Genomic DNA, 16,737 nt, shown 5'->3' on the forward strand with positions numbered 1-16,737 from the left:
AGAGGGGCGGCCATATTGAAACACAAAGTATCCCATACAAGTCGTAACTGGGGGTAGTGGAGGTTCCTCCAACTTCCCCAGTCCGACATCTCTGGACATTCTGGTTGATTTTTCCAAATGGGAAGTCAGAATCTCACGACTTGTAGTTAATCTCATTAATCATAACTCCGTAAGACTAAACTGACAGAGGCAGAAAAATTACAAACAGACGTAGGAAGACAAATTAACACAAAGGAGATGAACTGTAGCTCAAAAAGAATTATAAATCAATTAGGAAAGGTCTGACATTAATTTAAGAGAAATTAAGTCAAAAGTACAAAAATCAAATGCAAGAATAAACTAAGGAACTAAACACCAAGGAAATGAACAAATATGGTAAAACCTTTAGAACAGAAACAGAGAAATAACCAGAGTATGGCAAGCTCTATAGCACAGAATAACAATTATGAAACGATTAAAATCAAAACCCAAACAACAACCATAGATAGTGACACATAGTGCGCTTGATTTTTTATTTTTAAATCATTAGAAAACTGTCTACTCCTGTTGTTGCTCTGCAAGTCAGTCAGACAGATTGATGCTACTCCCAAACGTACAATATTACAGGATAAAATCTCTGTTAGTCATTTGGTTCACGTTGAGTACCACAGAGGGACAGTGTGAATCCACTCAGAATAGGTTCTTTATATAGTTTGTGCAGAATGTTAGTAAATCCATCAACCCAGTCTCCATTACTGCTTATCCTTGTATTTTAAACTGCATTAGATCTAAACACTTATGTTTTTAATTATTTACAACTACCTCTCTCAATGGTTTACAGATAGCAAAGGGAATTATGCATATAATCATTTGCATTTTCTATTTTCTTTAGTAACTGTTATAAAAGTAACCCACCACTATTAAAATAAATACCTTGATTTTCAATGTTTCTTCTCAAAAGTTATAACAAACATACCTTTATTAATGTAAATTATTTTGTTACTGATCCTTGAATGCTTCCTCTACTCCTTCCAAAAAAAAAAAAAACTTCTTTCATGTTACTCTGATTCTAGAAACTCTAAAATATGTCACAAACTTTGCAATAAAATCCAAAAATGAAATCACATTATTTTATAGTACACCTCTATACATTATCTTTGCTTACCTGTGAGGAGGAACAGAGTAAAGAAACCTGCGAGAATCATGCCTGTGAGGCTGGTGAGTTTCTCTGTTGACAGTGAAAAATGTTTCCTGTTGCTTTTGTGTCACTGCCCAGCCTGTACTGGAGGGAGGGCAGGGCTTCCAGCGTTTGTTCCCCACAGAAAATTACATTATGTCGTTTTTTTAATTGTAGGATCTGAATTTAAAATATTTGGTGCAGTGATTTAGAGTTTTTTTGAGTCTGGTGTATGTTTTCAAAACCAACACAGTCATTTAATCAACATATTTAATGACAATGAGATTAAGAAAACAGGAAACATTTGCTACCACAAGAAAGGAAGAACATTCCAGAAAATGCTTCTTATCAATTAAAAAAACAATATAAACGCGAAATCCACAATTAAAAACCATATTGATCTTCTAAGCTAAACAATAAGTACTAATATCTGTACCAAGATTAAATAGTTATGCAAAATGACCAACTCTTTTATTTTATTTATTTTTTGTGTGTGGTTGTACTACATCGAAGAGCTAAGTGCTCCAGTAACCACAAACTTCCACATTAGGTCTTTTAATAGCAGGATGTGGGAAAACAAAGCTTTTAGATGAACATAGTCATTTTTTACCAGAGCAAGATGTCAGAAACAAAACCAAAGTTTATAGTAATAAAAGACAATGGGATTACAAAGAATACATGTCTGTGTCGCAAATGTGTTTATGTTTGTGTCTGTATGTGTATATATAAATATATAGAGCTCTGGAAAAATTAAGAGACCACTTAAAGTTGTAAACTTCTCCCATTTTCCTTTCTATAGGTATATGTTTGAGTAAAATAAATATTGTTCTTTTATTCTATGAACTACTGACAACATGTCTCCAAAATTCTAAGCAAAAATTTAGCATTTATTAGCAGAAAATGAGAAATTGCCAAAATAATGAAAAAGATGCAGTGCTTTCAGACCTCAGATAATGCAAAGAAAACAAGTTTATATTAATTAAGTGACAACAATACTAATGTTTTAACTCAGAAATCAATATTTGGTGGAACCATGAGGTTTTCAATGGGGTTCAATGCAGTGACGTCTTATTTTTTTCCAGAGCTATATATACTGTATATATATATATATATATATATATATATATGTATATATATGTATATATATAAATCTTGCATAAATCTCTGAATATTGTGAATACTTGGTTTTTGTATTATTTTCTCCCAGTTTGTCTACTTTAACATTCAACCGTACATCTGTTTATCTTCTGACTTTGCAAAGTGCTACTGACTCTGACCACAATGAAAATTATAAATGAACACTTTCAGAAAGAAAGCATTGATGGTAAATTGACAAGATATAAGTGCTGAGGGTGTTGGCCTTGTATGGCAGTCATATGGACACAAAAAGCTTTAAATAGTTCAGAGAAGAGAAAGCTGCCCTCAGATCACAGCCATGGTTCTTGTATTCATCGGTTTTCTGCTCTTTGCAGGTAAGCTAAGATGATTATTGTTCCAGGCTAGACTCATATGCTTCTTAACAATGTAAACTATGTTGTACTTTTATTCATTATGTAATTAAAGTGAGATTTGTTTTTTTAATTATTGCTATTTGCTGCATCTATTGCACAATGAATGAGGAGTTTACTGAGAAATTTCTGGGGCCTAACTTAAAATAAAAAATAAAAAACTCAAAGGCCCCAAAGATTTAGAGAATTTAATTTTTATTCTGCAATTTTTTATAAGTCTAAGATTTGGTCCAACAATCGATTGTTGTTGAATGTCTATGAAAAGAGCAGGATCAGGATAAAAAAGGTAGAAGACTTTTACCTTTTTCCTTCTGCTGTTTAGTTTATGGAAGGAAATGTGGTCGTCCTGTTTGGATTTTCATGGAACCTCAATGATGAAATTAGTTGTAAAGCAACTGGATGCACTCTGACCTTTGTAACTTTTTGGTTTTTGGTTCTTTGGTTTGGTTTTTCAGTCATGGCCAAACAAAGTAACTTGTTTGATTTTTGTGACCCATTTTCCAGCGTTTAATACAAGATGATTGAATTTAACCCTCCTTAGCGAATTGGCAGTTTGGGGAGATTCTTGCAATAATGTCTCGTTTTATATTCTGGCTTAGAATATGCCTTGCACACATATTCCTTCACTTTGTAGTTTGGAACATTTTTGTCAAGACTCTGGGTTTTTGGGTTTGTTTTTGCTTTTCATTTTATTTATCAATTATGTTTTAGTTCACTCTTTGATTTATTCTTCTTGATTATTGTAGATGTTTCTCATTTTTGTTTTTCTTTATTTCAGTCCATCATACTGTTTCCAGTTATCTTGTCATTCTGGGTTTAGTTATTCTTTTATGTCTGAGTCTACATCTCTCGTTCTGTAGTGATTCTACATAGGTTATTTATTTGTTTAGTCCTTCTAGTTATTCTAGCTCTATGTTCCTTAGTTCTTATTAATTTTAGATCCACCTTGTTTCTGTTTGGTTCTTACCCCTTATATCTTTGTCTCTTTATAGTTTATTATGTTTCTTTTAGTCTTAATGTTTCTTTATCATTAAAATAATGTCCAGCTCCTGGTGTTTCCCCCTCACTCTATTTTGTGTTCCCCTGTATATCTTCCCTGCTTCCCTGTGCCACCTGCTCCCTGCCCCTCAGCCTGACTCCTGCTCCAACTGTTCACACCTGCAATCAGTTACCTCATCAAACCAGGCCCATTGTTTAGACTTTCTACCTCCCAGTACTTGGGTTCCTCTATTTCAGTCACAACTTGTCAGTTCATCACTTCCCTGATATTCTAGTCACTTTTCCTTGTCCCTGCTTCTTGGTTTCCTCATGTCTCTGCATTGGATTTATGTTTACGCCTTGGACTTTGTTTTCCCTGTAAGTTTGGATTCTTGTTTTTCTTTAAAGTTTCAAACTCACCACATCTCCTGCCTGCTCCAATTGGGTCCACTCAACACTTCATGACAATTTTGTCACTATACAAATGGAAATTTTAATTGTATTTGTTTTTGGGGGGTTTTTGTGTGATAGAGCAACACAAAGTGATGCATTATTGTGAAGTAATGTGAAAAATTACTTGGTTTTCAGATTCTTCTGTACCTATCATTTTGAAAAATGTGTTGTACATTTGCATTCAACCACTTTATAAATCCATTCTCAACATTCTCTCTTTTTCTAAATGGACAGTAACATAAAGTAACACTATATGATCTCTGTTTTCAGGTGGATTAACATCTAGTTTGGAAATACAAGATGATCTTGACAACCAGTTGAACTCTAATCAGAGTTACGCAGATCTATCAGGTAGGAAATCTAATATAATGGTTTTTAGATCATCTCTGAACGGTAATTATCATCATCAATGAATGTTCCTACTGTAAGATTCATTGCAGCCATTTTGTTTCTTTGTATAAGTGAAGTTTGAATAAATTTGTCATCATCTGGCCAACAAAAGAGCGGCTGCCACTGTTTTAGCCCTCTGCTTAACAATTTTATATCTGAGCATAGATTAATATATTTATGCACCATTTAATCATGAAAAGTGTGATTATGAAATTATTTACAAATACATAATTTTGTGTTTTTTCCATGACAGATGGGAATACCACAAGTTATAATATATCGGATTATAATAACCAGACATCTGACAAGACATCTGATAAAACTGGTAAGACCAAAATAATGTTTCTGAGCACAAAGCTACAAAAACAATTTAGATTTTACTAGATAAATTTGTTTTCAAAACATTTTGGCCAACAGTCTTCATGGCAGAAGATTATTGTGTTGATGACTCATATTTTCAAACATGGCATTAAATTAACATAAACATCCCATTTATTATTCTGAATGATGAACACACAGCTGCTTACATCTGTTTATTATTCTGCTGAAAAACGACATTGTAAAAACTCCAGGTTTAAGGTGACGTTTTTCCCCCAGAGTGACACGAAACATCTTTTTAATATTCTTTCCAGCTGATCCATTGAAATATTCTCATTTAGACTTTTATTCAAAGCCAGAATTCAGACACAGATTTCAATGAAGCAACACAGATTTTAATCCACAATGTGGATTTGTCTGAAAAGTGGCTTGAATTTAATCAACACTGGTTAAATACTAAGTGGATAATTATGACTTAATCTGAAATCTTTTGTTAATATAATTTAAAACTGAATAAGTCTTTACTGTAAAAGTTTATTAGTTATGACCAACCACAAGATTGCTATAATACAATTTTCTAATTTTACAAAACCTCCTGCCTTTCTGGTGAATTTGGTGCAGAATAATGGGCTTTCTGTTTTTGCAGGAACTAAGTGTAGCTACCGGGATGTTCTAGAGTACCTGAACCTGATCAAAAGCAATGATGCGTTGACCATGAGCAGACCTGTTAGACACTATGAAAAAAAAACTTTTGTTTACATTGAAATGAGGATCTATGCCATTCTAGATGTGGTAAGTTTTTGTTCTTGTTCTCGTCTTAAGTTGTCATTTTATTTTTGTTTGAATTCATTTTAGTTTGTTTAGCTTTGAATGTGTGGATTAGATTTAGTTATCTTATTTTCATATAATTGTTTGAAGTTATATTTACTGCGGTTCTCCTGTTATCATGTTGCCAGTTTTTTAATGTGGAATATTAATAACTGTTTGCAAGATCTTAAGTTGTTTTTTGATAACAAAATCTGTATGTCAAATAATGGCTTTGCTGCATGCAAATTTAAGAATGTATTATTAACTACATGTAGCATAAGATCTAGTATAAAAATCTAATTTAACTTCTGGCCCAAAATTAAAAGCACTAATTGCAATCTATTCTAAATGTCTAACAACTGGTAAAATTTCTCATTTTTCTTTATCCAGAGAGAAGCCGATCAGTCCTTTATATCATATATTTGGATTCTTTTGGTGAGTTTTCTCAGAGAAGTTAATCTTTTCTCAGAAGACATAACAAATTAGCTGATGTTTGATTAGGAATCAGTCTATTGACTCCATTTTGTTTTTCTCTTCCAAGGAGTGGAGAAATTACTATATCTATTGGAGTAAAAAGGACTTTTGTGGACTTTCCAAAGTAGTGGTTCCACGTGAATCTTTGTGGATGCCTGATATCATAATTGAAGAAATGTAAATCTGCTCATTTTATGTTTTTGGTTATTTGAGTTTTTTTCTGGCTTTGTAGTTTGTTGTTCTGTGTCCACTGGTTCCTTATTTTTGATTAGATGGTTTTGCTTTACTTTAGTTTAGTCTTTCTTATTATGCTTCTTCCTTGTGTCTAGTTTGTCTTTGTTGCAGTTAAATTAATTTTATCTGTTCCCCTGTTTGTGTGCTTTCCCTCCACCCCTGTGGCTTTTCTCTCTGTCTCTTTTTTCTCTCTCTCTCTCCTCACACCTGCAGTCTGTTAGCCAATCAGCCTGGACTATTGGTCCAGCATTCAATATTCAACTCACTCCTTTCTTCCTTCATGTGCCTGGTTCTTTGTGTTGCTGCTTTTTCTGTCCTCCTGGCTGTTTGTAAGTTCTTATTTTATTGTATTTTTCCTAAAAATATTTTATCTACTCTCCTCCTTTGCCGCTTTTGCGTTTGGATCCATCATCACTACTACATAAACACGATAATGTTAAATTTAAAACCTGGTTCACAGCGGCATCTCAAACTGTGTCAAAGCAGTAAGATCTTATCTGCCACAGACCAAAATAAATAAATGAACAAACAAAAAAAGTGATCTCAGTCATGTAGGCATTAAAACAGATTACAAACACAATATTTCTCTTTTGGATTATACATTTCACCAACCACATAGTGTATCATCAGACCAGTTCAGTGGCAAAGGATTAGGGCAAAACTTATATAAGTAATGTTTTGAATGTGACTCCATAAGTGCGCTGACTTTTTAAAGTTAGATTTTTTTTTTTACTTCCACTTAGACATAAATTGTTAAACTTCAGTGGTGCACAAACACAATTTACATAAACATTTTAGAAAGTCAAGTTATCTCATGGTCTGAAAGAGGCTATTGACCAAATGGTTTGAGGTAACGTTGGACCTAACTTTTTTATTTATTTACAGGACTGAAAAGGATAAAAACGTGCCGAGCCCCTTTGTCACACTTAATAACTATGGCTGGGTGGAGTACAGGGATGATAAATTTGTGGTCAGCACCTGCAAGATGAACATTTTTAATTTCCCCTTTGACATTCAGAGATGCAATATCACCTTTAGGTCAATCTCATACTCTGGTAAGCCTTGTTTACATGTGCTTTAAAATATTAGCATTTTATGACCATGTAGGTGTTGTATCAGACATGTGGCACCTAGAATTAGTGAGCTATTAAGTCAGTTATTTATACTGTGTGACACTAACATTAAATTACTGGCGTAATGACAATTAACTCCAAAAGATGGGAGTAGTGGCACATGAGGGAAAGACTTGCGCTGAAGAAGACCAGCAGATGCTCTCATCTCCAGCAGGGCCTCAACTTGTGGCAGCTACAAGTTTCCCTTCTGGTTTCAGTTGCCACGTCTGCCTGAAGCAGCACAGCTTCCTAATGTCAGCTTCTGGCAACCTTGGCATCTGCCATGGCTTCTATGGCAGATTGAATTTTGAATATAAATAAATATATTTTGAAAAAATCTATATTAAAAAAATTACTAAAAAATAAAAAACAAGAATACAAATATGTACATGCCGTCACCATTGATTTTGTGGCAGTTGCCATTGAAGCCGTTGCGTTTACTGGCAGGTTACTGTCGCTAAAGCAGTGGGATCTGCCACAAAGCCATGGCAGCTGCTACAGAAGCTGTTTTCACATGAATATGAATTATGTAATCTCATATTTATTACTAAATCAATCTGCTGTTTGTTTTTTCATCACAGACGAAGAGTTGCTCTTTTTCATGAAAAAAGACAGTACAATAATCACGAAGGAGTCTAATGACAATATCCGGATGCAATACGAATGGAAGTTTCTCAATATGTCAGTCACTGAAAAAAAAGTCCATAACTTTTACACCAACCAAACCGTTGTTGTCTACACTGTAAGTATTTCAAAGACAGGTCACCTAAGGTTTTCTATTTTACAAATATTCTGTTCTCCTATTTTACTTACTCTGAGCAAAGGTGTTTTCTACCTGATTTAGGATGATTTAAGAGACAAATTCAATTTGTGTCTCCCTGCAATAAAAGTGATCAGATCCATCTGAAATGTTATTTTTAGTTCATGATGTAAATTTTTTAATTCCTTCTGTTGCCAGGATCACAAAAAATCCTCAGTGGATACTATTCTGTAGAGATACTGCCTTTTGACAGACATGTGAAACAGTAAGGCTTTCCCTGCTGAAAGCTGCAGTCTACATCAGCATCAGATTATCAATGTAAAATTGTTTACTTTTAGTAATTTACATTCACTTTTATTGTTTAAAATACATTTTGATTGGATGGGAGGTGGCACAGTGATAGAGCGTGCAACCCAGTTTGAATCAAGGACCATTGACCTTTGTCACATGTCTTCCTCTTCTTTCATAGCTCTCTTTCCTGTCTGACAATTGTCAAATAAAGGCTTCTAGTGCTGACAAAACCTTCAAAAATAATTATAAATTAATAATTTTTATTAAGAATTTTTGCTATTATTTTACCTACTTTGTCGCTAATTTAAAATAATCATACAGAAGTGATTTTAACCATGTTTCATACCTTTTTACAGATAACCATGAAGAGAAAGTCTGCACTTTATGTCGTCAACTTTCTGCTGCCTATCCTCTTCTTCTTGTGTCTGGACTTTGCCTCTCTCTTGATGCCAATTGGTGGAGATAAGATTAGTTTCAAGATCACGGTGCTACTTGCTGTTACAGTAATGCAGCTGATTCTCATTGAAATTTTACCTTTTACCTCAAGCAGGATTCCACTTATAGGTAAAAATCTCACAAGTCTCCAGGTAACATGCAGTGACCTGCAGAGTTTTCCTACCCATCAAATCTTTCCTCATTTAGTCATGTCACATACTTTAATGTTTAATGTGATAAACAAATGTGTGCATAATTCCAACAGTTTTCAAAATTTAAAACATGCACAATTGTAAATGCATATGTAATGAATCCCCTGCTAAAGAAAGCGTTTTACAGCATGTCACACAATGTGCAGTGTTGGCTTCCCAGTACAAACAGCATTCTGCAGGCTAAAGAGTTTCATTTTGGTCTCATCTGAACGCAGCGCCTTCTTCTGCATCTTGGCTGTGTCCCCTGCCAACAGTGGTTTATAGCAAGCTGTAAATAAGACTTCTCATGACTTTTTTGGCAGATCGTGTCTTTCTGCATGATTAATAGCTGAGTTTAACTTTGTAGAGTCACTAACATAGCTGCTCATAAAATGTTTTAACTTAAGAAAACTCATTTTCTTCCCTTTCTCAGTTAGGTGCCTCTTTGCATGATTTAGCTAATAACACGATTAAATACAAATGCATTTATGGAAGGCAAAATGTAAAAATGTTAATAGATATCAATTCAGCTGTTTGACTTCTTAAGCTATTGTTCCATGTTAAATTGAAGACTTAATCATTAACTCAAACAGCTACAAACTAAGTTCAAAAGATGAACTAAAAAATCATGGATTTAAATTCAACCTGCATTTGTTCCATAATGAACTATATGAACTAACATTCTCACCATAATGTGCTCTCTGTTCCTCCAAGTGATTTACTGCATTGGGGTTTTTGCTCTGATGCTGTCCAGCCTCATAGAGACCATTTTTGTGAATTATCTGATGGAAAAAGACTCTTCATCCCTGGAAGATAAGAAAGAGAGTGTCAAGCTTCGTAAGAACCATTATGTTTATAAAGATGCAAACAATTTTCACTGTTATCTCAGAGATTAGATAAAATTCAATCTAATCTCAATTTAATTATAGATTCTCATAATTTTTTAAACATTTCTTAATAGACAAACACAGATCCATGAAGCTGTTGTGTTCACCCTCAGCTGTCTTCCACTTTCTTTCAGAAATAATAAAAACTTCCTCCATTGCCTCCACCTGTGATGAGATGACCGATCAAACACCATCTATGTGCAAAGGGGTTAGTGTAATCTTTTCAAGGGTTGACAATTAAATATGGTATTCAAGTTCCCATAACACAAGTTACAAAGCATCTAGTTTGTAAAAAAACAAAAGAAAACAGATAATCAGAAACTCTCTTGTAATAAGCAATGTGATGACCCATTATCTGGTTTATAACTTCTGACTCTGATTCTTGCAGGGCAGCAGCAGCCAGTTATTCCTGGCCATGGAGAAAGTCTCAGATGAACTTGGAGAGATTAAAAAAATTGTCCTTGACAAAGAGTCTGAAGAGAAGAAGGAGGGTTACTGGACCGGAGTCGCCAAGAAAATAGACAAGATTTTTTCCATTCTATATGTCTTGGCAGCCATTTTGTTTTTGTCTGTCGTCTTCTCAGTGTGGCTCTTCAAATCAAACTTACCAAAATGATGCAGATATTAATATTGTTCAGATCTGAGAAAGCAACATATCCTCATCATGGAGCTGCAGGTTCACTTTGACTAACAAAGTAATTGAAACTCAACAATTACAATTAGTGACGTAAAAACAGGCAAAGTTAAAACAAATATGCAAATCTGTGGAAAACAATCAAGCTCCTCTGTCTCCTCCTGCTGCCTTTTGCAGAAATAAACCGCTCTTCGTCAGAAACATCAGGAGAGTCTTAGACCATGTTCACACTACATCCTGAAGTGATCCAAATCCGATTTTATTTATTATGTTTTTTTGTTTTTCTTTCCTTTTGGTGTGGTCGTTCACATTTCCAAATATATATGACTTATGTGTTATTTTCAGTGTGAACTGCTACCAACTTGCAATGGTCCCACATGAGCAGTAGAGGGCTCAGTAACAGAGTTGTCAGTGTTTTGTCAACTACCAGAAAAAAAGAAGTAGTGTTCAGTATTTGCGGAAGTAAACATGAATGCTAATGGTGAAGCGTCTCTAACAACTTAATTCTCATTATAGTCCGCCATGATTGTCGTTTTTCTTCCCGCTTGCGTGTATCAGGCCACAGAATAGTGACGAATGTCAGGTATCAATGACATGCCAGGCGGATGAATACGACCTGGCTTACAGACTCAGGTCACATTTGAAAAGGTCCGATTTATATTGGAATTGGCACCACAAATCCAAGTGACCTGGTCGCATTTGAAAAGATCAGATACAGGCCGCATCAAGGCAAAAAAATCGGACTTGGGTCACTTAGGGTTGCAGTATGAACGTAGCGTTAGTTGTGTCAATCACACTCATCGTTGTTTAACATTATGTTACAGGAAAATTGCCACATTGTCACGTTCACAGCAGCAGACTCTGCTGTGGGGGGAGGCTGCAGTGCAGCAGAGAGCAAAGGGGAGGGACATGTAAGGTTTGCTGCTTCAAAAGTTTTAGTCCAAGTTCAGAGTTTTCTCAGAACTCTTTGCTGCTGCTTTATTAATCATGTGATAACTTTTGGCAAAAACCTCTACAATCTATACATAATCTTAAAATGCATCCAAAAGGTCAGAACTTTGTTCACTTTATTATAAAATGTAGTGCCATGCAAAACATCCATGCTTCTTAAATGCTTTTTCATTTTTTCAAAATCTGGTGACAAAAAACTGTAAAGTGTGGCATGCAACAGTATTTAGTTCCTTTTAATCTGATACCCCTCTGCAGCTGTTGCCTTTGTGGGCCACCTAATCTGTAAATAGTTAACCTTTGTTTAATGTAACCTCAGCATAAATATAACTGTTCTTTACGAAGCATTCAAGACTTTAATAACTGTGCAGAAGCTGCAACCTGGATGCTCCATTCACACACTGAAGATTGGTGGTGCTACTTAATTACTTCTATTGTTGTTGCATGTTGTTAAGGTCATACATGTAATATACACCGACAAACACCTGCATGAATTATAAGACTCAGCATAAGAATGTTTATTAGACAATAAAATAAGGATTTATTAATTTTTACAGCAGTAATGTTGTTGTGCTTTCAAGGTGTAACTTATGTGAAACTGCCTTCTACATAAAACTAATTAAATGTGTGACTTGTGTGGTGTTTTATATGATTTAAAAATAATTTTAGGTAAGGTTTGGTAATTTTATTTGTATCGCACATTTTCAGCAACAAGGCAATTCAAAGTGCTTTACATGAATTAAAAGGAAATACAAACAAAATGAGAAACCAAAGAAAAAAGAAAAAACAAATCTAATGTTAATCTAAAAGTATATAAATTAGACACTCCTGATTTGGGTTGCTAAATAAGTTTAAGTAAGTATCCTCTGGACTTTCTAAGTGTTTTAGTAAGTATTTTACTACTTAATATGTATGCAGATGATACAATGTGATAAATATTTATTTGTTTTCAAAGGAAAAAGTTTACTTGTAATTACAGATAAGACCAAATGTCTTTTGGGGGGTAAAGAATATATCAGCTGTGTATCACCAGCCTTACGGTCCTTGCAGCATGAAGGTGTAGGTGTGTGTGTGTGCATTTGTGTGCAATGTAACAACAGTAAAATAACCAAGTTCTCGGGATTTTTATTGTACACATGAACTGTAGTTACATCTTAAATACAGACAGGAAGCAATTTCACACATTATACCAGGGTTTGTTTTTTTATCATAAAGAAAAGTGAGAAAATGTTGATGAATTCAGTTGTAACTGTAATATAGCTGTAATATGTACAATTACACTGAAAAGGAAACATCTGTCAGCGTTGTTAATGTGCTCACAATCTTAATATAATGCTGTTGTTCAGGTTTCAGTTTCAGCATTCAACCTTCTTTTTGTTTCCATCCACATTTTGATTGTCAATATTTGCTTAATTTATAAAGTGAAGACATTTCTTGTTCACGGCTCTCATCAGGTGGTCCCACAGATTTTATGTCAGATTTAGCTCTGTTCTTTCACTGTCAAACTATAAATTACATTTAATGAGACCAAATTTGTGTTGAGTTGGATGTATGCTTGGATCCATCTTAATAATGAGAAACAAATTCCTTTTTTTTATGTCTTTCAACACTAGACATGCATTCTCTGTATATATAGAGAGAATGCCAAAGATTTTTGACTGGTGTCAAAAACACATCCAGTATTAACCAGAGATTATGTTCTGGAGGACACTAAACGTACATTAAATATCAAGTCGAAAAGTGAACTTATCTGAATACGTCTTATTTCTGGACATGAGGAGGATACCACATTATAGCAATAGTTAACAAAAACAAGATGGCTGATATGATGTAAATAAAAGCAAACACCTTGTTGATTTTTTGAGCCACTCCCGTCCAGTAGCCTGGTTTCTTATCTTGACTTCTGCTGCAGAGGAGAGTTATTGTTTTCCTGCTTTCTCCAAGCTCCTCTGAAATCTTCTCTATTGTGTGGGACACATCTGTATTTCTGCTTGTGCTGCCCTGCAGACGTGGTTCAAAACAGATTAGAGCCAAACTGGAAAGTAGAGATTGTAAAAGTGCTGAATTGGAAAACGAGTAGTTCCTACCTCTTTGTTCGGAGATGGCATGTTTTCAACCGATGGTAAGCGGCTCTGTTTCTTTACCACTGAAACAGTGAACTTAATTCTGCTTCATATGACAGATCGATTTTAAATCCATATTTTTGTAGAGAGTTTAGTCTCACCTGTGAAACAGCCTTTCTCCTCCCGACTATCATTCTCTCTTTGCTTCTCTTCCTCTTGTTCATCTTTACCAATCAGATGAATCACCAAAATTGTCTCTAAGAGACTTACCAACATAAGAGAGAAAATCCCAATGCAGTACGCCACTGGTGAAAGAAAAGCATCTTCATCAGCATGTTGGTGATGCAGCTGGGAACTAAAATCTTCTCTACCTGTGAGGGGAATCCGGTCTGATGAACAGGGCAGAATGTCGTTGAGGATGAGCTGCATCACTGTGACTGAAAGCAGCAATGTGATCTTAAAGCCAACTTTTTCTCCACCGGTGTCTGACATCAGGAAGGAGCCGAAGTCCAGGCACAAGAAGAAGAAAACCGGCAGCAAGAAGTTTGCAATATAGAGGAGAGACCTCCTCTTCATGTTTATCTGTCAAAGAAATTTTACATTTTGTAAGAAGGTTTAAGTTTTATTTTTTATTTCAGAAAGTGATACTTATGGATTATGGCTGAGAGATAATGAAATTTCTATAATCCTAAAATTATTAATACCCTGGCAGATTTCTGTTTAAAGTAATCTTTTAGATTTACTAACATGTTTCTTCTGACTGGAAGTAATATTATAGGTTAAAAGCATGTCAGATTGCCCATAAAATGCAAGAAAATCCCAATAAAAGGAAACAAATCACAGGCAATTAAGTTAATTTACCCACTAATAGAAAAAGTACTTTTTAAAATCAGTATTAAGAAATTATTTACTTAAAACAAGCATCTATATCTTTCTGGAAAGTTACTTTTAAGTTAGTTTTGTCTTATTTCAAGTAGGATGTTTGCAGTAGAAATTAGACCAAAAAGTACTTGGTAAGATTTTTTTTTTTTTTTTTTTTTGCAGTGTTGGCAGTGAAGCACAACTGACACTGCAGTGAAAACTAGTGATCAATGATTTGTCACAGATAAATATGAAGAAGTTTATGCTCAACACCTGTGGATAAATACTTACAGTGTAGATAATCATTGTTTGGTTGAAGCCAAAGTGGTTGACAGTTTCGTTTGTGACCATCATGCTGACAAACAGCCACTCTAACTGCGTTTGCATGGCTTCACGAGTCCACTCTGTGATCTCTGTGTCATTGCTGTTGTAGAATTTCTTCTACAACAGCATTTCTTCACCTGTAAAATGTTAAAGAAAAACAGTTGACTTATTTTATCTGGTTTATCTAACTCCTACAGTGCATACCTGATGGTATTTAAGCATTATAGGGTAGGAAAATAGATTGGAGGCTCACTGGGATGCATGATAGACTTGAAGGAAATGTTGCAGCTCTGGATGTCAAAAGGGAATCTGTAAACTTGCATCTTGCAGAAGCTGATCACCACCTTGTCATTTCTAAATTCGACCCAGCCGTGACTTCTTATGTTGAGATAAGGACTTGGAGAGGCTTTGTCCTGCTCTGTCCTGAATGGCAAATCACAACAAATACTCACTTTAAGATTTGGATAATATATATTTACTCTCAGTTTTAGTTTTCATCTGGCTTAGTGTGAATTTCATTACTTTTAAATCTAAATAATATAGGCAAAAACGCTGTCCTTTTATACGTCTATATGACGTAATTAAGACATTCAAGTTGTTTGAAAAAGAAAAATTATTGGGTGAATTTAAACTTACATCTCCTCAATGGTCAGATCAGGAATCCACAAAAGTTGAGTGGGAACTAAGATGTGATCAAGCCCACAGAATTGCTCTGGATCCCACCAAATATGTTCATTGTCCCATCTCTAAACAGCAAAACAAAGTAGCAGGGGAGTTCAAAATGAGTCAGATGAATACAAACAAGGAGAGTTACAAGATTAAAAGAAAGAGCCATTTGAAACAAACATAGTACTGTAGATAAGTGTCTTCACCATTACAGATTTTGATGGTTTTTGTATCATACTTAAATGTTTCAGTTTTTTTTTTACATTATTCATATATAATCTGAGTAATTACAAAACTTAAGTTTTCAGATGATGAGTTCACATATTGATGCAGAAAAGCTTTCCAACTACGATGATAATTTGTAAAAGTAATTTGATCCTAAACCTAATGAGTAAGTAGTTTCTGCTATTAGCGACAGCAGATGCCATTAATCATTTGTAATAGCTGATAATTGTTATATCTCTCTGGAGACGCCAAACTGCAAAAATACAAAATCTAACCAAGAAATTTTGATCAAATTTCTAGTTAAAATATCTTAGCGCATTTGAAATAAGACAAAACTAGCTTGCAAGTAAGTTTTTAACAAGATATAAGAACTTGTTTTAAGTCAATAATTCCTTAATTTTGATGAAAATGTGCTTGTTCAATTAGCAGATAATTTTATTTACATGAGCAAAATGTCTTATTATAAGTAAAGTAATCTGCCAATGGAACTAGTACATTTTTATCAAAATTAAGGAATTATTGTCTTAAAAAAACTACCTAAGAGATAGTTTTGTCTTGTTTCAAGTGTGCTAAGGTATTTTAACTAGAAATTAGACCAAAATTACTTGGTAAGATTTGTCTTTTTGCAGTGCAACCAAAAATCATACTGGACCATTTGGTGTCTTTGAGATCTCCTGGATGAGTAACCAATGTGTGGCAAAGAAACTGGCAAAAATTTGTCCCAGCACTGTAAACAGATTTTCTTCTCCAGGTAGGGTTTATGTAAAATTATGTATTTCTAGGCACAAGCCAAACACTTACCAAATAAATCCAAATGTATGAAATGAAAGACTGCTCCGTCTCTCTCTGTGGGCAAAGACAAACTGTTAAATAACAACAAAACAAACTATTCAAAAATCTATGCTGACCACAAAGAAGCAATAAAGTACAGAACCCGACTCAAATATCCTGTGTTTGTTTTAATCAATAAAGTGGTTCTGGCTTTGACGGTGAAAACTGAAATATATGTGAAAATTTGCAGA

The 16,737-nt window shown here is 34.5% G+C and overlaps 2 protein-coding genes and 1 long non-coding RNA gene across 3 annotated transcripts; 2 read left to right on the forward strand and 1 right to left on the reverse strand.

Annotated features, from left to right (window-relative positions):
- The first annotated feature begins 3,868 nt into the window (after positions 1–3,868).
- On the forward strand, positions 3,869–6,046 carry LOC114151795 (uncharacterized). The gene is made up of 5 exons (XR_003597011.1): positions 3,869–4,020; positions 4,366–4,446; positions 4,739–4,810; positions 5,450–5,595; positions 6,001–6,046. It is a non-coding gene; the product is annotated as an uncharacterized LOC114151795 (long non-coding RNA).
- Positions 6,047–6,142: 96 nt separating this feature from the next.
- LOC114152415 (5-hydroxytryptamine receptor 3E-like) lies at positions 6,143–12,173 on the forward strand (the record flags this gene model as incomplete). Its single annotated transcript, XM_028030319.1, has 7 exons — positions 6,143–6,261; positions 7,204–7,373; positions 8,012–8,172; positions 8,838–9,045; positions 9,822–9,944; positions 10,129–10,202; positions 10,383–12,173. Coding segments are annotated over 7 exons (1,083 nt in total), but the record flags the coding sequence as incomplete, so codon positions are not given.
- Positions 12,174–12,606: 433 nt separating this feature from the next.
- On the reverse strand, positions 12,607–14,930 carry LOC114151765 (5-hydroxytryptamine receptor 3A-like). Its single transcript, XM_028029162.1, has 4 exons — positions 14,792–14,930; positions 13,801–14,221; positions 13,664–13,722; positions 12,607–13,577 (listed from the first exon to the last, which is right to left on the reverse strand). Exons 1-4 carry the CDS (start codon positions 14,885–14,887, stop codon positions 13,338–13,340), a joined length of 816 nt encoding a protein of 271 aa, XP_027884963.1. The 5' UTR covers positions 14,888–14,930; the 3' UTR covers positions 12,607–13,337.
- Between the last annotated feature and the right edge of the window lie 1,807 nt (positions 14,931–16,737).

Source organism: Xiphophorus couchianus, chromosome 10 (genome assembly GCF_001444195.1).
Source record: "Xiphophorus couchianus chromosome 10, X_couchianus-1.0, whole genome shotgun sequence".
Lineage (NCBI taxonomy): Eukaryota > Metazoa > Chordata > Actinopteri > Cyprinodontiformes > Poeciliidae > Xiphophorus > Xiphophorus couchianus.